At 41.8% G+C, this 21,201-nt stretch overlaps 1 protein-coding gene across 8 annotated transcripts in view; it reads left to right on the top strand.

Annotated features, from left to right (window-relative positions):
* RAF1 (Raf-1 proto-oncogene, serine/threonine kinase) overlaps window positions 1–21,201 on the top strand; it is a 65,055-nt gene that overhangs the window by 40,991 nt on the left and 2,863 nt on the right. For 5 of the 8 annotated variants that reach the window (XM_032750705.3, XM_072934866.1, XM_072934867.1 and 2 more), the window contains 15 exons: window positions 2,310–2,525; window positions 3,238–3,350; window positions 4,335–4,437; window positions 6,032–6,189; window positions 7,101–7,199; window positions 8,626–8,779; window positions 10,230–10,289; window positions 12,040–12,067; window positions 12,154–12,281; window positions 13,326–13,443; window positions 14,990–15,074; window positions 15,910–16,086; window positions 17,729–17,775; window positions 19,090–19,208; window positions 20,454–20,585. In XM_032750705.3, coding sequence (XP_032606596.1) covers window positions 2,319–2,525; window positions 3,238–3,350; window positions 4,335–4,437; window positions 6,032–6,189; window positions 7,101–7,199; window positions 8,626–8,779; window positions 10,230–10,289; window positions 12,040–12,067; window positions 12,154–12,281; window positions 13,326–13,443; window positions 14,990–15,074; window positions 15,910–16,086; window positions 17,729–17,775; window positions 19,090–19,208; window positions 20,454–20,585 — 1,728 coding nt within the window. In that variant the 5' untranslated portion in view covers window positions 2,310–2,318. The remainder of the gene's footprint in view (window positions 1–2,309; window positions 2,526–3,237; window positions 3,351–4,334; window positions 4,438–6,031; window positions 6,190–7,100; window positions 7,200–8,625; window positions 8,780–10,229; window positions 10,290–12,039; window positions 12,068–12,153; window positions 12,282–13,325; window positions 13,444–14,989; window positions 15,075–15,909; window positions 16,087–17,728; window positions 17,776–19,089; window positions 19,209–20,453; window positions 20,586–21,201) is intronic. The other 3 variants (XM_032750706.3, XM_032750704.3, XM_032750707.3) reach the window with 3 other exon arrangements.

Raw genomic sequence — 21,201 nt, 5'->3', positions numbered from 1 at the left:
TGCTGCCATTTCAGTAGTTACTCTTTCAGCTGCCATGTGCATTATGTGGGCGTTGTAACTGAACATAACTTGTTTTTCACCTTTCTGGTGCCTAGGAATTATGAGATGTTGTAGGTGCTTATGTGTGGTGAACTTAGTTGTATTCCTCAATTTTATCTCTCATTTGTCAGAATGTCTCAGTGTCTTCCTATTCCTTATTCCATTTTTACATCAAATATAAAACTCTTGTCATTTAGATACCATGGATTTAAAAATTTAAAGAATCCAAGTATGTCAGTTCTGTTAGATGATTGGGCATGGAGTTTAAATCTTACTGACATTTGAACATTTTGAACCTTTGGACAGCTGGACCTGCAGAGCTGATGGATTGAGGAGTGACAGGGGTTGGCAGGGGGGAAGGTGGGGCTGTGTTGGCAGTGTGTGCCTTGTCAGTGAAGAAGAGGCTCAGGAACTGACTGAAAGTTCCCTTTGAGGCTGAGGGTTCTGCTGCTCTGGGCTTTGCATGTGGTGGTAATGACTTCACCTAAACCAAACCTTTCTCTGGAACTTTGTTGTTACATTTCCTTTATGGCTGCTGGGCAGGCCTGGGTTGAGGTCTGGACCAAAGTTACTTGCCAATCTGCTGTGCCTTTTCAGAGCTGGGCTGTGAAGGAAAACACTCTGAAATTCAGCTTATCCTTCTGGACACCCCAGAATGGACACATAGCATTAGTGGAGATCTTTGTTATCCAAGAATTCTATTGTCTTAACTTTTCAACTGAAACACTGGCTTTTCTCTGACATAAACATGAGGAAATGTATTGGAGGGTTCGGATAATTTGCAACAAAGGAGATGCAGGACCACACATGACATGAGACCTGAGCAGCTGCTGACAGGTGTTCAGTCACTGTTGGGTGTTCTGAATTAGGTTGTTTGATGTCAGTACAGGCTTTGGTTTTGCCTGATTTTGAATAAGATGTTTTAGTATAGTTTGGAGTTCAAGCTGCATTGCAGTTGGGATAGCTGGAGAAAAAAATCCAGTGATACCTTTATCTTTGTCCCTGCATGTGCAGAAACCTGTGCTGGTTTGGAAGCGTGCAGGGGAGAGGGTTGTTGGTGTCCTTCCACTGGAAGATGTAAAATTATGAAATGATTTGGGTTGAAAGGGACCTCAAAGCCCATCTAGTGCCACCCCTGCCATGGCAGGGACACCTTCCACTGTCCCAGGCTTCTCCCAGCCCTGTCCAGCCTGGCCTTGGGCACTGCCAGGGATCCAGGGGCAGCCACAGCTGCTCTGGGCACCTGTGCCAGGGCCTCTCATCCTCACAGGAGGGGGGTACTTCCCAGTATCCTATCTAAACCTACTCCCTGGCAGTTTGAAACCATTCCTTGTATCCTGTTAATTGTAAATAATCCCTCTCCATCTTTCTTCTTGGCTCCCTTCAGGTACAGGAGGGTTTCAGCTGGTCACCCTGGAGCCTTTTCTTTCCCAGGCTGAACGATCCCAGTTGTCCCAGGCTTTATGCTAAAATGTAGCTGAGCGTAGTGGTGTGAAGGTTGATAAAATTTTTTTGCTGTTTCACACTATTTAAACTGTGATAGTATAAAAAAACCTCCAAGTTTTTATCCAACCAAAGCCTCAAAATCATTTTTATCACAGTGATAAAAATAGGTTCCTTAAGAAATTCTTTGTATTGTAATTCCTGTTGAGTCTCTTTTCTTAACAGTCTGGGGTAATGATTGTGTGGCATATCTGATTTACAGGACTGTTGTGCTGGTCTCCTGCATAGCTCTTTATTCTTGTGAGCAGGCTGGAGCTCAGGGAAAGGTTCTTCCCCAGAGGGTGCTGGCACTGCCCAGGGAATGGGCATAGCCCAGAGGCTGCCAGGGCTGCAGGAACTGCCAGGGATGCCCAGAGTGGGATTGTTGGGCTGTCTGCAGGGCCAGGGCTGGACTGGGTGATCCTGTGGGTCCCTTCCAGTCCAGGATATTCTGTGATTCTATAATCTGGCCACCTTTCAGAAAGGTGAGACACTAATCAGGAGATTACCCTGCTGGTGAAGTGCTCCTGTGACCCTGAGGTGCAGTGCAGCAGTGGAGTTCCACATCTGTTCCTGCTCTCTGTGTAGGGAGTGAGATGCTCTCAGGAGCCAGGCTGATTGTGAGCTGTGGGTGAGCTGTACCCTGCATGTGCAGCTTGATCATTTCCCCAGGCAGGGCAGCTTCAGATGCCTCCAGAAAAGGCTGAAGTTTGCTGTGTGAGGAGGAGAGAGCACCACTCCAGAGGGAGGGACGTGGCCATTTCCCTGACTCTCCCAATCCTCCTTAGGCCGCACCAATGGAGCACATCCAGGGAGCTTGGAAGACCATCAGCAATGGGTTTGGGCTGAAGGATTCTGTCTTTGATGGCCCCAGCTGCATCTCCCCCACCATCGTGCAGCAGTTCGGGTACCAGCGCCGCGCGTCCGACGACGGCAAAATCTCAGACACGTCCAAAACCAGCAACACCATCCGCGTCTTCCTGCCCAACAAGCAGCGCACTGTGGTGAGTCTGTGCTGCCTGCAGCTCACAGAGACTGTCCTGGTGCCACTGCTGCCACTGGGCTGTGATGTGGCACCAGAAATGCCTGCCTTCAAAAGGGTCTTACTGGGATGGAGTGATGGTCAGTTGGTTGGTCTTACAGGATGCATTTTATTTTAAATGTGCGCTGTAACTGTATTTTGAGAAGCTGTATTGCTCTGCTGCTATGCTGTGACTTTTCTAAAACACATGAGCATATTCCACATTAAAAGTCGTTGTTGGCTGACCTAAGCAATGGTGCCTGCATGACACTTCTGTCATTTTCCTCATTTGGATCCACACTATGAAGTGTGGGGGTTAAAGCCGAAGTGAAACTTGTTGAGGGAACACTTTTCAGTTTCTTGGAGCTGAGTGTACCTAATAATAGTCTTACTCAAAGCTTCCTGAAATCTAAATTAAACTCTTTTCTGTACTTGAGGTAGCACCATTTGCCTGCATTTCTATTCCTTCGATAGGCTGCCTACTTGTGTAAAATCTTGTTTCATAGAAACTCAGTCATTGTGAGAAACTGAGAAGTTATAAAATGGCTTCAGAACATCCTTTGCAGGAGTGCACTTTGTGCAGTTTTCTTGGAGTTTCTTAAAGTGAGAAAATGGTCTTCCACTCTTGGAAAAGCTTAAAGAAATTGTGCAGCAGTGTCTAAATGTTTAGTTGGTTTTTTTCCCTTTGGTCACAGGTGAATGTGCGAAATGGGATGACCTTGCATGACTGCCTCATGAAGGCACTGAAGGTCAGAGGTCTGCAGCCTGAATGCTGTGCAGTTTTTCGACTTCTTGCTGAACCGAAAGGGTAAGAGTGAAACTTCCCCCCCCAGAGAATGTAAAAATCTTGGGTTTGGAATAGCAGCAGTAATGTTTTCTTCCCCTCTGGCTAATTCTTTTAAAAGCAGTTTGGTTGTGAACACTTTCTGTTGCTTTCTTTGCCTTCTTCTTGGGTTACTGTCATCTTCCTGTGTATTGGCAATTTCATTTTTATTTTAAAGTTAAATATTGAAAATACTTACAATGGAGGGGTTCACTCAAGTGCTTGCTGCCCCTTAGTGAGAGTTTTGCCATGCTCTAGATGAAGTGATGCCTTCCTTCATATCTGAGGTGCATTTCTCTGCTGTCTTTGTAGCTGGTAAATTCATTGTCAATGATTCTTAGCCCACTTCCCTGAACAGTTCTATGTGCTCAGTTTTAAGGCTCTGCATTCCTCTACAGCTTCCCAATATTTGGATTTCAGTCTCACTTCAGATATTCTGTATTTTTTTGTAGGGCTGATGATGCTACTATTAAATACCAAATTATTGTTTTACAAGCTGAGGGAGTGGAGGTATCTCATGGAGTTAATGCACTTAACTTCCCATCTCCTCAGGCTTGGGCTTAAAGCTCCCTGCAGCCTCTAGCGTTTGTGGGGTTACATCTCTGAGCAACTGAGGTCATTCTGGGGTCACCACTCACTGCCCAAGCACCTAATAATGGATTTTGTGTCACTGAGGGTGCCACTCATTATTTTGTAAAGGTATTTCTGTGACTCCATTAATTTTCCAGGTGCTTTATGGTGCATATTTTATAAGAAATAACATGTTAAAAAGTAGCAGAAAAAGTGACTTGCAATATAGTCCAAGTTGCTTCTGATTTTTTGAGTGAAAGACACTGAGATCTATCTAGCTCACTGTAGCTTTTTTGGGTATTTGTTTCCAGTTTACACAGAAAACTCACAAAACATAATTGTTGATGAGGCCAGACTTATCTCCAAAGTGATTTTTGTTGTCTGTATTTTCTCTTTTAGAAAGAAAGTCCGTTTGGATTGGAACACAGATGCTGCCTCCCTGATTGGAGAGGAGCTCCGAGTGGACTTCCTTGACCATGTCCCACTCACCACACACAATTTTGTAAGCTTTTCCTGCTCTGTATTCTGCTGGGAATTTTATCAATTCAGCCACAGATTTGGCCAAAGGATGTTTTGGGCATTAAACAGCTTTTGGCTTTCTAGACACAGGGATTTTCAGAAGTTGTGGTTGTTTCCTTTCACCCCTGTTCCCCACAAATTACATTCCCTAAATATCAATTTGCAGTGAAATGCCAGAATTGTATTTATTACACTGGTGATCCCCAGGTGTCACAGACTGTCAAAGCTCATGCTGTGCATATTCTTCACAGGTCTGATGAGTGCCATTTTTATTTTACATAAATAACCTGTGTCTGTAACTGTTGTGGTAAGATACCCATGTTTTTAAAGTCCAGAAAAGGGAGAAAATTTCCGTTTTCAGTCTCTAGCTCATCAGTCAAAAAAGGCTGGATAAGTTCAGCAGCTTCATTGGAATGATGGTCCAATATTTATTATTTGTACTGGCTGTTCAGAGGTGCTATTAATTCTGCAGGTCATGACATTATTTTGTGAGGTAATGCTGCCTTCTAATTTGACAGTGTGTTCTATGGGGGAATGAAAGGCTTTACTTTGTAGTTCCTTCTCAAAAATCAATTATTTGTTCCACAGAAAACAAATAAGTAGAAGGTAGTTTTGTGCTTTTTGGGTTTTTTAATTTTTAAAAATTTAAAAAAATGTTGTTTTTTTTTTTTTTTTTTTTTTACAAAGAGATAATGCCCAACTCTCTAACAGTTTTATGTTGCATTATTGTCTTCTCCCTGGGAAGGAACTCTGTTCCCATATTTCAGCTTTTTTCTTGGTTTGTTCTAGAAATACATTGTGGTAATTCTAAATCCTAAAGGATTGTCATTTGCATCCGTTAGAAAGGTTAGGGTTTATATGCAAAACTTGAAAGTCACTTCGCTTCTACGTTACATTTAAAAAAAACTACAGAAAATGTCGTCTGCAGTTGGTCAGCAGAAAGTGAATATTTTTCTCCAGGTCTGGAAGAAGCTGAAATTTGGAGCCTTCCTCTCCAGTAGGTTCTGGAGGAGGAAATTCCTTGGTTCATTTTAATATTTTTCCATACATCAGAAGCTTTTAAACAAACAAAGTAGTCTGCCATTTAAAGAAGTACAAATTCCTTAGATTATTTTGATTACTAAGAAATACATTTCTCATGCAAGTCATAAACACCAAGAGTTTTGACTAATAAAAAAAATGAGGTGGGCCTTCCAGTCTGATTCTCTTTCACCTCTTTGGTGCTACTGAAAACAAACAAAAACTCCAGCTCTTGGCTCACACAGCTCTGTCACCTTGCTGAGCAAAAAAATTGCTTTTGCATTTGACAGAACATTTGTCCTTTTTTATTTCTCCTTGTTTTTTTTTTTTTTTTTTTTTTTTTTTTTTTTGTAAATAAAGCCTTTATTTTTTCTAAACTTTCTGGGTTTACAATCAAACTGGAAATCTGTTCTAAAACATTTGAGTGTGGTTTTAGGCCTAGTAGCAACCTGACAGCATTTTAGCATGGTCATTTATTTCTGTCGGGCTCTGAAGATCCAAATCTCAGTTGATGAAGAGATAATTAGCTGGGATTAATCACTGGCTGTGTTTTCCAGGCTCGGAAGACGTTTCTGAAGCTTGCCTTCTGTGACATCTGCCAGAAGTTCCTGCTCAATGGCTTTCGGTGTCAGACCTGTGGCTACAAATTCCACGAGCACTGCAGCACCAAGGTGCCAACCATGTGTGTGGACTGGAGCAACATCAGGCAGCTCTTGTAAGGACTGCTCCTTTCTAATGGCAGCAGCAATGCTGGCTGGCAGTTGCTGTTGTAGCTCTGATCACAGGGATCCTTTTGGGTTGTTGGGTTGCAGAATTGTGGATTGAGCTCATGGAACAGCCAGCAATGAGTGTCTGTTCCCAGGGGAGAAGGCCGTGCACATCAACTGCCTTTTGTTCTGCCTCTGGATTTTAATGTTCTGGGACAAGCAAACAAATGCCTTGAGTGACCAGGCAGTTGCTCCAATGCCCTCTGTTTGAGCAGGGGGACAGCAATTCCTCTCACACAACACATGGTAGGAATAAACCAGGGCATGATTCAGCTGGATTTTAGCTGTTGGAAACTTTGGTGTTCACCTATTCTACACCTCAACTTCTGACACTGGTGAAAGTGGTGAATGGTGAGAAAGTGGATGGAGGGATAACACTTTCTAATACCAGTTGCAAAAAGTTGAAAATTACTGTGTTAGAAGTCCTTTTATGCAGAAGTGTTAAAGCCTGTAATTGTTTTTATGTGTCTTAGTGGTTGTAATTTTTTATAACTAAATTTGCTCATGTGAGTCTGCATTTTCTCATACTAAGAGAGCGCAGGATGACTTGTGCCACTTGGTGCTACCTGGCTTTAATAGAACTTAATTGTGTCAAGTACCCTTTCAAGAAAATCTGAAGTCTGATATAAAAAGATTTTGTGTCTCTAGTTTGGAAAGAAAACGTGGAACTTTCCTTTGGGAGTCTGAAGGCAGAGATTTTAGTTGTACACAGAGGAAAAGCACAATGTAAAGATAGGAATGTGTTCATGAAGTTAATCATGCTGCAAAGAAACAGCCCTTTAAATTTTCAGCTTTCAAGAGCATTGTACAGGAGGTAGTGTAGCAGTTGAAGTTGTAATTGTTTTTGTTGATATTTCAGATTGTTCCCAAATTCAAATATCAGTGACAGTGGTGTCCCTGCACTACCTCCCTTGACAATGAGACGGATGCGGGAGTCTGTCTCCCGGATACCTGTTAGGTAAGCTTGTATTTCCTGTCACTTCTCTTTTGGGAAATACACTTCTTTCAAAACAATCAATCCAAAGCAACCAAAGACCCCCAGCTCCTCCAAAGCAGAGCAATCTGATAGAAGGTTGGGATGAATGTGCAAGGCAGCAACACCACTTCATCACTGACAGTTCTTTCTTTTTCTTAGATCCACCAAAGCATTGATTTGAGATGTTGTATTTTCAATTTTTAGCCTTAAAATTTTAAGGTAGAGTATTAAAGGCTTTTTGGAGACCTTTGTTTTCCTGCCTAAGAAAATCCAAGGCTCCCTTTTGGTATTTTTGTGAATTAATTTTATTTTATCTGGTCAGGTAGTGTGCATTGAGAGTTTGTGTCTTGTGGTGAATGAGTCACATCCATAACTAAAATAATGCTCTGATATTATGATGACAAATAGGAGTTCAAGGAGAGAAGAGCGGGAACTGAAATTATACTCCTCTTAAAGAATATTCTGATACTTAAAAAGAACATGCCTGTAGTTTTAAGTGCTCAAATGAAACTTGTGTCCCTTTTCAAGGGGCCTGTCCCCTGGCCCTAACATGTGCCTGTATTCTTTCCCTTGAAATTCTAGAGGCTGAAGAGAGCAGGCCAGCTTTTGTTTATTCTGCACCCATTTGAAAAATCTGGTTAGGAATGAGGCACAGAGCATGTAGCTGAAATGTGAATGGTTCTATGTCTTTATTTCTTTATTTTAATGGAAACTGCATTGGGAATTGATCTTTGCCATCTTACTCTTATTTCCAGTGTTGTTGAGCAGTGACTTACTAACTTTATAGATCTTTTGAAGGGCTTTGTGAAGGCTGGCCCATTTCAGTTAAGATACATTTGTGTTTTGGGATCCTCATGGGCTGAGTGGCCTTAGCTGTGGTTTGTAACTCTTTGTTGAGCTGGATTTTAGTCTTGGCCTCCTTTTAACTGGTGTTGGGTTTCATGACTTCCTTGCTGGCTGTTCTGTGAAAACCATTGAACAGTCTTGCAAAGCTTTACAAATGTAGGGCTTAGCTCTTAAGCTGTGCATTTAACAGGCTTGAAATGAGCAGTTTGTTTAGTTTCCCAGTCCTGAATTCATCTCTCAGAGCCCGTATTTTGTCAGTGTATGAAATGTGATTTGATGGGGATTGAGGTGAATGGTGGCAAAATCCCTAACAGCAAAAACAGACCTCAGCTAAGCACACTAAATATGTGAGCTGACAAGATCTTTTAAATTTCTTTCTTAAATTAAACTGGGAATGATTCAGCTGACCAAGTAGTTTAGTTGATGTGTAAATCCCAGCTTTTTCTCTGCTTGGAATTGTGTGTATATTGCTTTTGGACAGGTTGCATTGAACAGCGTTTTTCACTTGCCAGAGGGGAAAAAATTAACCACAACTCTCCCTTTGTCTCTCTTTCCTTCTCAGCTCCCAGCACAGGTATTCTACACCTCATGCCTTCACTTTCAACCCATCCAACCCTTCCTCTGAGGGCTCTCTGTCCCAAAGGCAGCGCTCCACATCCACCCCAAACGTGCACATGGTCAGCACCACGATGCCTGTGGACAGCCGCATCATCGAGGTAACAACGCTGGGGCAGAGAGCTCAGGGCTCAGCTGGAGCTGCCACTGCCAGCACAGGCACTGGCTGCTGCTCCTTCCTGCCTTCCTCTCCACTGCTCACTCTTTGCCTCAGCTGGCTGAGTGCTGAAGAGTTTAGGAGACACATTTGCATAGGAAGTTAATAATTAATTCTTGCAGTCTATCAACTTTGCTGAAGTAATTGGTAAATTCTAGGGGTGTATAAAGATGCTTAAGAATTAAGCTCAATTTTGTGAAGAAATGGTTTTTAAACATGTCTAAAAATGTTATTCCAAATTTAAAACTCTGGGTTTGTGGGGGAACTGGTGCTAAATTAAAATCAGACTAAAGGTGCCCTAAGTCTGGGTGTAGTTCTTGGACTTGGAATGCTCAGGTCAAAGCTTCCCTGGGGATCTGTTTTGTGTTACACCTCTATGGAATTAATGACAGTTCTGGGCCTGTGGGCTGAAGCCAGCTCTGAGACTATTTCTGCTGTTCTTGCCCTCAAGCACCTTTTTCTTGTGCTTTCCTACCTTAGGCTGGCAGTGAGGGACAGCTCTTGGAAATCAGGCCTAAAATGGTTGGGTTTCTTCAATTTTGATTTGTGATAACCTTAACAAACTGGTATGCAGGAAAGGCTGGCAGAGGAAAGTGCTGAACTGCAGGACTTGGAAGAGAGCAAGCACTGTTTGTTGCTTTTGCCTCTGGAATAGTTTAAAAATTCTGGAGGTCAAGCAAAAGCCTTTCACTGCTGAGCTCACCTGCATCTTCAGCTGGTGATTTATGGACTTCTGTGAAATGTGAAGATCCTCTGAAGGGAGTTGGAGAACTCCTCTGGGCCTTGGCAGCAGAACAAAAGTGCCCTGCAGCCCCAGGAAGCATTTTTGGTCAGAGGCTTTGTGTCAGCTGGGTTTATGGGGGAAGGTGTCCTCCCTTTCTCTTTGGGTTTCTTTTGCTCCCAGCCCTTTTTGCTGGTTCAGAGGCTGGGCTGACCATCTCTGATGGAACAAACCACAGTGAAGCACTCAAGAAAATCTGAATTACTGACCTTGGTAGAGTGATGAGTCTTCAAGGAGACATTGCTTTCTTTATTCTTTATGCAGAGCAGGAAAGCCAGAAACACTTTCTATTCTGGATTTTCACATTACCATAAAAATAATTGATATGTCCTGAAGGCTTTTAAAAAGCCCCAAAGCAATGAAGAAAGAAAGTAGCAGAGACTTTCTAGCACACCAGGAGAAAAACCATCATAAAAAATGTCTTACCCAAGGATAGATCCTAATGAACCTCTGGGTTTGAGCAAGAATACTTGAAAATTTTACTGCACTTAATTATTATTTATCAAGCAAATTAGGTTACTTTTTCTTTCATTTAGCCTAAGCTTTAATTTTTAGAAATATTTTTTTATGCTTCCTCTGTTCTTTTCTTTTATCTCTTACTGTGTTGGCCTAGAATAACAGCCTGAATGCCTCTCCCAGCTCCTGGTGCAGACGCTTTTGTTTGAGGGGAAGAGTAGGTATTTCCTTGGTGCCTTTTGTTTTCTTGTGATTAACAGGATTGCTATAACTTGTAAGCCATGGCAGTGTCCACGTGGAGTGTTTAATCTGGACCTGATTTGATGAGAATCTTTGCAGCATGTTTATACTCAAATACTGAGGCTGTTAATTGGAAGAGGCAAATTGATAAAGAGCTTCATGTTCAGTTTAGCTGGCTGAATTCATCCTCCTCTGAGTGTGAATAGGCTTGGATTAGAATGCATTGGGTCTCACAGCCTTTAAAGCAAAACCTTCCCAAAACACATCCATTGTATGGCTTTTTCCCTCTGGAAATGGTCTGTATTGACTGTACCCATCCAAAGCCCTGAGATTAAGAGCAAGTTGTACTGTTTTTATTTCCCATCAAAGTAAAGTTGACAGACTACAGCACTGGGGATGTTGTTATTTGTGTTGTAAGAACAGCTCTAAAAAACAAGGGGTTTGGTTTGTTGTTGAATTCAGAAGCAAATATTCACATCAGGATTGAAGCTCAGAAATACTTTTTTCAAAGTAAGAACTCCACTAGATAAGTATGAGAAACAATTTGAATACTTTAGTTATCCTTTGCCAGCTTCCTTGAAAGCAGTTACATTCTCAGGCTGATGTACAAAACCAATCACTTTGTATTCAGGTTCTGAAAGGTTTTTATTATCCTTAAATGGAATAAAATTAGTAAATTGAGGAGTTCTTCACTGGTTGTTCATGCAGATTTTAATCCACTCAGGTGTGGAGCAGTGGCAATCTGCAAGAATGCTGTACTTAGTCCAGCCTGGGTGAATGCAGCTAATTAGCTACAACAGTGTATTTCATAACTGAATCTTTGCTAAGGATAATCTTAATTTGAAACTGTGGAGTGCATTGTGGGCTTGTTCTGTCCTCCTATGAAATCTTACATTTATTTTTCTACTAATTAGCTAGATAATTTGCATTGACTTCTGTTAACTTTGACAGTGTTTAACCTCTCTGTAGTGCATGTTCTTGCTTTGTACTTACACAGTCCCTGGATATTTTCCCTTTCCTGTTTGTACTTTGGGATAATACAAAAGGCAAGTGAGAAAAGCTGTGCAGTGCTGTTTGTCAGAGCTTAGTTCTCTCTTGTGCATGGCTGTAGAGTTGTGTTGTGCCCGTGGCATGAGGTGACACTTGTGGCACTGTCCTGGTGACCTGTGGGAAAACACTGCTCAAATGCCAAATTCCCTGTGGGAATGTGCTTGGAAAAGGAGAGGGGTTTGTGTAGGGGCACTTGATGTAGCCTTTTTTGGGGATTGAAGTAGTATGTTGAGTAATTTCACAATGGACATTGAGGTGGAATACTTGCGGGGTTTTAAAAGTCCTACTTTAACCCAAAAACTGTTTGGGAGTTGTCCCCTGGGGCAGAAGCCACCCCAGGAGCTCTGTCCACACCTGGAACACGAGCATGAAGTGCAGGGGGAATGCAGACAGTATTGCTGCTGGTTCTTCTTGTTTTGTGCCCTTTTTTCCTTTCCTTTTTGGTAGCAGTCCTTTCAATATGCTGTGAATCTCTTCCCTGTGTTGTCAGAATTTACAAGTTGCATGGGTTTCCTGCAGGATTGGTGTGATAAGCAGATCCCAAACCTTTGAGCTGCTGGCCAGTACTGCATTGCACTTGACCAAAACTGGCCCAGCAATTTCCACAGCAGCCCTGCTTGTTCCTTGGTGTGCTCTCTTACATTTATTAACTTTGTTATCCATCTTCTCTCTTGCAGGATGCAATTCGAAGCCATAGTGAATCAGGTATGGTTTCAAAAATTAAGCATTTTCTGATTTTATTTGGTTGTTTTCTTGTTCATCAACTGTTTTCTTGTATTTCTCTCTTAAAGCCTCACCCTCTGCTCTGTCTGGAAGTCCTAACAACATGAGCCCAACTGGCTGGTCCCAGCCTAAAACCCCAGTCCCAGCCCAAAGAGAGAGAGCCCCTGGATCCAACACACAAGAAAAAAACAAAATTGTAAGTATAGTGGTGTTTGTTTTAATTAAAAACTGAGTTAAACTCTGCTGGGAGGAGTGGTGTGTTGGGATAAATTTCTGCACTAAAAGGTGCAGGTAATGTTGGGCTGCTCTGCGCTGTGTATGCAGGAACAATTTAGTTGTAATTAATTTGGGAATGATGGCACTGTTGCCTTGGGTTATAAATACTCAGAACAAAGTGTTCTTGCAAATGAATTTCAGGCAGTGGTGTGACATTGCCAGTGCAGGTCCAAGGATTACCTTTTAAATCTTTAGAGGTTGCATCCTTTTGATCCAGTTTTAATATATTTAAAATTGGCTTTATTAGCACTGTTTGAACTGTGTTGTTTCCATAGAAAGTGCATATTGACAATGCCTTCATTTCCATTGGAGAGTCAAATGTCTCAGGGAAAAACAGATTTTACAAAATGCAACTTTTCCCTCAAAGGTTTGCTTTAAACTTAGGAGTGGGGGGATAGAAAGAAGAGTTAGAATAATAGAAAGTTAGTTAGAAAGTTAGAATAATAATTGATAAAATATTGAAATTTTTGAAGGCCTTTAAGCTTTCACAGTGAAAACACAGTTGCTTAGTGGAGTTTCCAGTTTTTGCTCACTTAGACATTTGAGAATTTTGCTCTCATCTGTTTGGCTTATTCTGTTTAAATATGTAACAGTTGCAGAATTTTAGCATTGTGCTTTTGAAGAAATTATTTTCTTAAATATTTCAGATGTTTTAAAATGATCATAAAATACATGTTCATTTTAGCATCTCAGATTAGGGTTTAATTTTCTAGTGCAAACCTTCACGATAAACAGTTCAAGGCATCCAAGAAAATGGGATGATTTTTTGTTTGGGTTTTTTGCTAAAAACCCCCACCACCCCTCCCAAACTGAGGAGAAAAACAAAAATCCAAGCTGCAGGACAAACCCCTCGAGGTTTCAGGTCAACTTGAACTTGTGTGAAGGAAGTTATTTAATTTTTTTTTTTTTTTGTGTGTATAATGCAGGTGATTAAAAATGAAATCCCTGTGAATTGTTGTTACAGAGGCCTCGTGGACAGAGAGACTCCAGTTACTACTGGGAAATAGAAGCCAGTGAAGTGATGCTCTCCACCAGGATAGGCTCAGGCTCTTTTGGGACAGTTTACAAGGGCAAGTGGCACGGTGAGTCTTGATCTGGGGGGCAGCAACCCAGGCAGAATGGCTCTGGGTGCTGGGTGCTCATCTGCCACCAAAGGGGAAATGGATTTAGGGGTGCTGGGTGCTCATCCTTCACCAGAGGCACAGGGAGAATGGATTTAGGGGTGCTGGGTGCTCATCCTTCACCAGAGGCACAGGGAGAATGGATTTAGGGGTGCTGGGTGCTCATCCTTCACCAGAGGCACAGGGAGAATGGATTTAGGGGTGCTGGGTGCTCATCCTTCACCAGAGGCACAGGGAGAATGGATTTAAGGGTGCTGGGTGCTCATCCTTCACTAGAGGCACAGGGAGAATGGATTTAGGAGCGTTGGATATTCATCCTTCATCAGAGGCACAGGGAGAATGGATTTAGGGGTGTTGGATGTTCATCCTTCACCAGAGGCACAGGCAGAAACAGGAACTGCTGTGAAAGAGCAGCACTGGGATTACAGCAAAACACAGACACCAAGCCTGAATCTCACAACTGCATCTCCATTTTCACTCCATTGGTCTCCTCACTCCCATGTTCCATACCAGCTTGCTTTCTGAAAAGGGTTTATTTTCTATTAGCTGGGAAATTCCACAGCCTGCTGTTAAATTACATTTAGCTTCTCTAAAAACCTTTGTGGTCTAATTAGCATGCTTCATTTCAAGGTGGGATGGAAAGGAAATCTGCATAAATTGTGGAGTTTCTTCAATGAAAAAGTGATTAATGTGAGAGTTTGATCTGTAGGAATATTTTGAAAACAGGCACCCTGCAAAGCTGCAGAATTTGTTTCCAAATTCCTGGGTTGTGATTTGGAAAAGAAACACACAGAAACCCCTCCAGGCCCTAATTTAATTAGCAGTATTGTCAGAAAAAAAATGGAGAAAACAAATTTGGAAACTTACCTGCTGCCCTCTATTTTTAGTAAGCCAATACTTGCATGTCTCAAAGCCCAAATGCTGTCAGCAGCAAGGGAAGCACTATGGTTACACTAAAAGTAATGAGCAGTTTCTGATTTTCATTATGAAACTGAAATGAAAAGGAAATCGAGAGGAAAAATTAGTTCAGTTAGATTTCATGATAAAAGCTAAATTCATATTAAGATTTATTTTAATAGAATAGTCACACCTCTTCAGGTATCTAGAATCAAATAAATAAAGAAACTCTGCATGAAGGAGAGCTGTTGGGTTTTCTAATGTGCTCAAATGAAGTTTATATATAAAACACTTCAATATTTAAATGTGATAATAAAACCACAAAGGTTTGTGTACATATATCCTGCAAAAAGCATTCTAGCCAAGCATAGCCCTTAAAAATAGAAGGGAGGTGTGTGAGTAATGAATTAATGACTTTTTTCATTAGACTGAAGTTCTGCTAAATTAATTGCTTGATACCACAGCAATTTGTCTGCAGGGAAATCTTGACCCTTTAGAGGAGGTGTGCTGTGCACAAATGAGACATTTTAATTACATTGTGTATTAATGTTATTTTGAAGAGGAAAGGGAAGCTGTATTTTCATAACTTTTGTGGTGATTGTCTTTCCAGGGGATGTGGCAGTGAAGATCCTAAAGGTTGTAGACCCAACCCCAGAACAGTTCCAGGCTTTCAGGAATGAAGTGGCTGTGCTGAGGTGAGTTGGTGTTCCACTGCTAAATTCTGATATTCCACCTGCTACATTTGCCTCCCAGCCCTCCCTGGAGTCTTCTGGCCCAACATTCTCTGTGTGATAGGCACAAAAAGCAGATTTCCAGAGAAGAATAAAAAAGTCAGTCATAGGTCAGAGTATTTTTGTGGTCTCTTAACACCACACTGGGCAGTAAAGGTGGGGATTAATAAATTCTGCCCTAATCCTCACCACCAGGCAGCACTTGAACTGTTCCTCTTCAAATTGCAGCATAATAATTATTTTTTCCTTAAACACATACTCAGTGTAACTGTTCTCTGCTTTCATATCCTGAAGTATTTTATTGTCTAATGAGATGTCTGTGATGTTAGTCCTGAAAGTGAACCAAGTAGATACATAAAAAAACATCTCCTCGTCTGATAATTCCTTTAGGGTTTATAGCTATCCTTTGGTTTCCTCTTGGGATTCAGTCTTCCACCTAAAGCTGGCACCTTTTCCCAGCTTCCAGGGTGATTTCTGTCGTTCCATAGCTTCAAACAGCGTTTGCAAATGTGACTGCTGCTTATTGATGTCAAACCATTTGAATTTTCAGACATCCTTGTCTTAAATGTTGATTTCTTAAATAACTAAAAGGAAGTATTGTAACTAAAAAGCAAAAGACCAGCTGAAAAACAGAAAATGGCAACTGTGGTACATTTTAATTATTTGTAAGCCCAAGCCTCACTCACACATTGACCTAGGATTCCAGAGATGAAATCCATTCAGCCAGGAGTGCATGTGAAGCAGCCTTGGGAAGCATTTTTGGTGCAGCCACTGATTTCTCTTGGTGCTCCTCTGGCAGGAAGACCCGGCACGTGAACATCCTGCTCTTCATGGGCTACATGACCAAGGACAACCTGGCCATTGTCACACAGTGGTGTGAGGGCAGCAGCCTCTACAAACACCTGCACGTGCAGGAGACCAAGTTCCAGATGTTCCAGCTGATCGACATCGCCCGCCAGACCGCGCAGGGCATGGAGTGAGTCCTTTGCCCTTTTGCCCCCCTTTTTTTTGCCCCCCTTTTTTTTGCCCCCCTTTTTTTTGCCCCCCTTTTTTTTGCCCCCCTTTTTTTTGCCCCCCTTTTTTTTGCCCCCCTTTTTTTTGCCCCCCTTTTTTTTGCCCCCCTTTTTTTTGCCCCCCTTTTTTTTGCCCCCCTTTTTTTTGCCCCCCTTTTTTTTGCCCCCCTTTTTTTTGCCCCCCTTTTTTTTGCCCCCCTTTTTTTTGCCCCCCTTTTTTTTGCCCCCCTTTTTTTTGCCCCCCTTTTTTTTGCCCCCCTTTTTTTTGCCCCCCTTTTTTTTGCCCCCCTTTTTTTTGCCCCCCTTTTTTTTGCCCCCCTTTTTTTTGCCCCCCTTTTTTTTGCCCCCCTTTTTTTTGCCCCCCTTTTTTTTGCCCCCCTTTTTTTTGCCCCCCTTTTTTTTGCCCCCCTTTTTTTTGCCCCCCTTTTTTTTGCCCCCCTTTTTTTTGCCCCCCTTTTTTTTGCCCCCCTTTTTTTTGCCCCCCTTTTTTTTGCCCCCCTTTTTTTTGCCCCCCTTTTTTTTGCCCCCCTTTTTTTTGCCCCCCTTTTTTTTGCCCCCCTTTTTTTTGCCCCCCTTTTTTTTGCCCCCCTTTTTTTTGCCCCCCTTTTTTTTGCCCCCCTTTTTTTTGCCCCCCTTTTTTTTGCCCCCCTTTTTTTTGCCCCCCTTTTTTTTGCCCCCCTTTTTTTTGCCCCCCTTTTTTTTGCCCCCCTTTTTTTTGCCCCCCTTTTTTTTGCCCCCCTTTTTTTTGCCCCCCTTTTTTTTGCCCCCCTTTTTTTTGCCCCCCTTTTTTTTGCCCCCCTTTTTTTTGCCCCCCTTTTTTTTGCCCCCCTTTTTTTTGCCCCCCTTTTTTTTGCCCCCCTTTTTTTTGCCCCCCTTTTTTTTGCCCCCCTTTTTTTTGCCCCCCTTTTTTTTGCCCCCCTTTTTTTTGCCCCCCTTTTTTTTGCCCCCCTTTTTTTTGCCCCCCTTTTTTTTGCCCCCCTTTTTTTTGCCCCCCTTTTTTTTGCCCCCCTTTTTTTTGCCCCCCTTTTTTTTGCCCCCCTTTTTTTTGCCCCCCTTTTTTTTGCCCCCCTTTTTTTTGCCCCCCTTTTTTTTGCCCCCCTTTTTTTTGCCCCCCTTTTTTTTGCCCCCCTTTTTTTTGCCCCCCTTTTTTTTGCCCCCCTTTTTTTTGCCCCCCTTTTTTTTGCCCCCCTTTTTTTTGCCCCCCTTTTTTTTGCCCCCCTTTTTTTTGCCCCCCTTTTTTTTGCCCCCCTTTTTTTTGCCCCCCTTTTTTTTGCCCCCCTTTTTTTTGCCCCCCTTTTTTTTGCCCCCCTTTTTTTTGCCCCCCTTTTTTTTGCCCCCTCCTTTTTTTTGCCCCCTCCTTTTTTTTGCCCCCTCCTTTTTGCCCCCCCTTTTTTTGCCCCCCCTTTTTTTGCCCCCCCTTTTTTTGCCCCCCTTTTTGCCCCCCCTTTTTGCCCCCCCTTTTTGCCCCCCCTTTTTGCCCCCCAAGTAGCCTCATGGAAAGCCAGAAGGGTTGAGTGTGTAATAAACTGAATAAACTGTCTGGGGGAATGGAAATGCCCTTTGTGAGCAGCCCTGCTAATGGCTCTTCTGCTTTTCCCTTCACAGCTATTTACATGCAAAGAACATCATCCACAGAGACATGAAATCCAACAGTATCCTTCCTGAGCCTTGGTTCTCTGCAGGAGGGAGCATTTATTGCTAATGTGCAGCTTGCTTTCTGTGGGAGTTGCAACAGCTAATAATTATGTATTTATATATATAACTAATAATGGACAATCCCTACTGATGAGCTAGCAAGGACTTCCACAGAACATGTGCTTGTTTACCACACTTGGGATAAAGATGTGCAACAGCTGTGCTCTAGAGTCTCTTATTTTACTGAAATGGGGTTTATTCAGTCCTCTGGTACCCAAATGCTGCTCTCCTCATTGATGGGAGCTGTGTGTGCCTGTTCATCTGTGTGCACACATGGGTTTGTTTCTGTTTCTTGTGTATTTTAATCTGTTTAGAACTCCTCACATAACTGGCAGAAATGAAACCAAAAGTCTTACTTTAAACTCAAGAAAAGGCAACCTTTTACCATTATATTTTGTGAAAAAATATATATTTAGTAACATGTCTGGAGTGAAAATGTTGCGAGCTGATTTCTTTCATCTTGGAAATGCCTGCTTTGGAATTGCCAGAACATCCTTGGAGCTGCCAGCAGGAACTGGGGCTTCCTTCCATCAGATGTGCCCAGGATGTTTTGGCAAATGTCATCACAAAAAAATCTGCCAAGTTCAGTAGTTGCAGAATGGCAACGGATTCCTTTTTCAGTTAAACAAAACAACAAAAAAACCCCAATTATTTTACTGTATAGGAGGCCAGAAATTTGTGATTTCTAGTAATGATGATCATTTTTGTGAAATAGGTTAGCTCTGCTCCTGACATAGAAATGAGAGTCAGTCATGTTTATATTTCTGAATTACCTTTTTGAACTTGCAGCATTCCTAAGTGTAATCATTAAGTGATAGCTTCTTAAAATAACCCCAGCAAAGAAGGTGCTGGTATCAGTAACAGACAGATCTATGAAGGAGATAATTATAAATAGTGTGGCTATCTTTACAGTTAGAATCATAGTTAAACCTCAGGAGATCTACCAGAGAACTTTTTTTTTTTATTTTGATACTTCTTGTAATTGTTTTTTTCTTACTTTTCTGACTTGTGAGACCTCTGAGCTTATTTCTCTTTCTCAGTTATTTAAGGAGCTGCAGCCATGGGTGGTAATGAACTGTTAATTGCTGTCGTAGTTGACCATAAAAATAAACCTACAAATGCTGCTGGAACATCTGCTCTGGTTTAGTGTTAAAAGTTAATTTAAAATCACTTTTCCTTTGTTTCACAAACAGCTCACAGCACTTGCTAGTCAGGTCAGAAAATACAGATCTGTTGACTCAATTTGTGCAGTTTCTTTAACAAACCCACAGATATATTTCTTCATGAAGGCCTCACAGTGAAAATAGGAGACTTTGGTCTGGCAACTGTAAAATCCAGGTGGAGTGGATCCCAGCAGGTGGAGCAGCCCACGGGCTCCATCCTGTGGATGGTGAGCACAGCATTCCCTGCTTTTAAATATTAATATTAAATAAATTTAATATAAAATACTAAATATTTTAAATATTAAATATTCCCCTCTGCAGCTGTCCCTGAGCACAGCCCTGGGCATTCAGGTCTGTCAGTCCTGGGTGGATTTTTGTCCCAAGCTAACATGGAACTGGGGGCAAAGTAGGCACCAGGCACCCATGGATTCTCCACTGGGGCTTGTGGGTTATTTTAAATATTTAGGGCTGCCAGTATATCTGGAAATGTGTATTAAAAATGTCAGGATGCTTGGCTAAGACTGTTTTGTGCTCTGTAAAATACACACATCACCTGAAATAAAAGTTTCAGAAGCAGGAATGTTTTTTTCTTTAAAAAAGCTGTACAAAAAGCCAAATTTAAAAAAACCTTTCCATAAAAGGATTTAAAATTTATTTACCCAGTGGCATGCAATGTATTTGTGTACGTGAAACAGACCTTGGGGAAAAAAGCCCTGCATATTTGCTCATTGCAGGCTTTTTAAAAGAATGTATTTATTTTAGTAATTTACAGCCCATCTTTGCTGAGCTGTCATAGAAAGGGAGGTTGTTTCTGTTTTTTGGAAGCTCCTGTGATCCCTTATCGTGGTTCTTATGCTGTTGTACTTTGCTTTGCTTAATAATTCTGAGGGAATTCTTTAGGAGGGAAAAAAATCTTAGCTAATGGGAACGTTCTTCTGATGGTTCGCACCTTGTTTTGTTCAGTCATCTGACCTTGTTTATTTTAAGAAGCTTCATAATTTGCAAATACATAAAAATGTCCCTGCATTGCTTCCCTGATCTGTTCACTGTGTGCTATTTTGTGTTTGGCTTTCATTTCCTGACCATGTTTTAGTATCAATTCACAAGAGATTAGAATTTTGTATTTTTCCCTTTTAACCTTGATACCAGTTTAAGAACTGGTGGTGAAACTCAGACTCAGCTCTGGGTAAGGTGTAACAGAAGTCAATAAATGCTGCAGATAGAAAGAATATTTTTTCTAATGGCAAAATGCTTTTTCAGTTTAAGCATTGATATTTTTTTGTGTGATGCTGTATTGATATTTTTAATAAGATGTGGAGTAGCCCTGCCTGAACTCCTCCAAAGCCTTAGGTAACCTCATCAAAGCTGTGGGCATACCCTTTGCACACTCATTTCCAGCTGAGCTCACTTCCCAAATCCTTTCCCTCCTCTTGTGCTTTGTGGTTTTGTTGATAATTTGTTTTCCCTGCCAGGCCCCCGAGGTGATTCGGATGCAGGACAGCAACCCCTTCAGCTTCCAGTCAGATGTCTACTCCTATGGAATAGTGTTATACGAGCTGATGACAGGAGAGCTGCCCTACTCCCACATCAACAACAGAGATCAGGTGAGGAGCCTCTGCTGCTTGTCTAGTTTTCATCTACTGAGAACTCCTCACATAGCTGGCAGAAATGAAGCCAAAAGTCTAAACTCCAGACAAGGCAGTCTTTTACCATTATATTGTGTGCAAAAATATATATTTAGTAACACATCTGGAGTGAAAATGTTGCGAGCTGATTTCTTTCACCTTGGAAATGCCTGCTTTGGAATTGCCAGAACATCCCTGGAGCTGCCAGCAGGAACTGGGGCTTCCTTCCATCAGATGTGCCCAGGATGTTTTGGCAAATGTCATCACAAAAAAATCTGCCAAGTTCAGTAGTTGCAGAATGGCAACAGATTCCTTTTTCAGTTAAACAAAAAAACCCAATTATTTTACTGTATAGGAGGCCAGAAATTTGTGATTCCTAGTAATGATGATCATTTTTGTGAAATAGGTTAGCTCTGCTCCTGACATAGAAATGAGAGAGTCAGTCATGTTTGTATTTCTGAATCACCTTTTTGGTAATTACCTTTCTGGGACACTCCAGTTTATTTCTGCCCGTGGCACATCCCCTTGTCCTTGAGGAATGCAGGATAAATACAAATGCAAACCAACTCAAGTGATGTTGACAAGCTGCTTTGTC

This window comes from Taeniopygia guttata, chromosome 12 (genome assembly GCF_048771995.1).
Source record: "Taeniopygia guttata chromosome 12, bTaeGut7.mat, whole genome shotgun sequence".
In the NCBI taxonomy this organism is placed as follows: Eukaryota; Metazoa; Chordata; class Aves; order Passeriformes; family Estrildidae; genus Taeniopygia; species Taeniopygia guttata.
The sequence above is the reverse complement of the archived record's forward strand: the minus strand, read 5'-3'. Positions and strand labels throughout refer to the sequence as shown.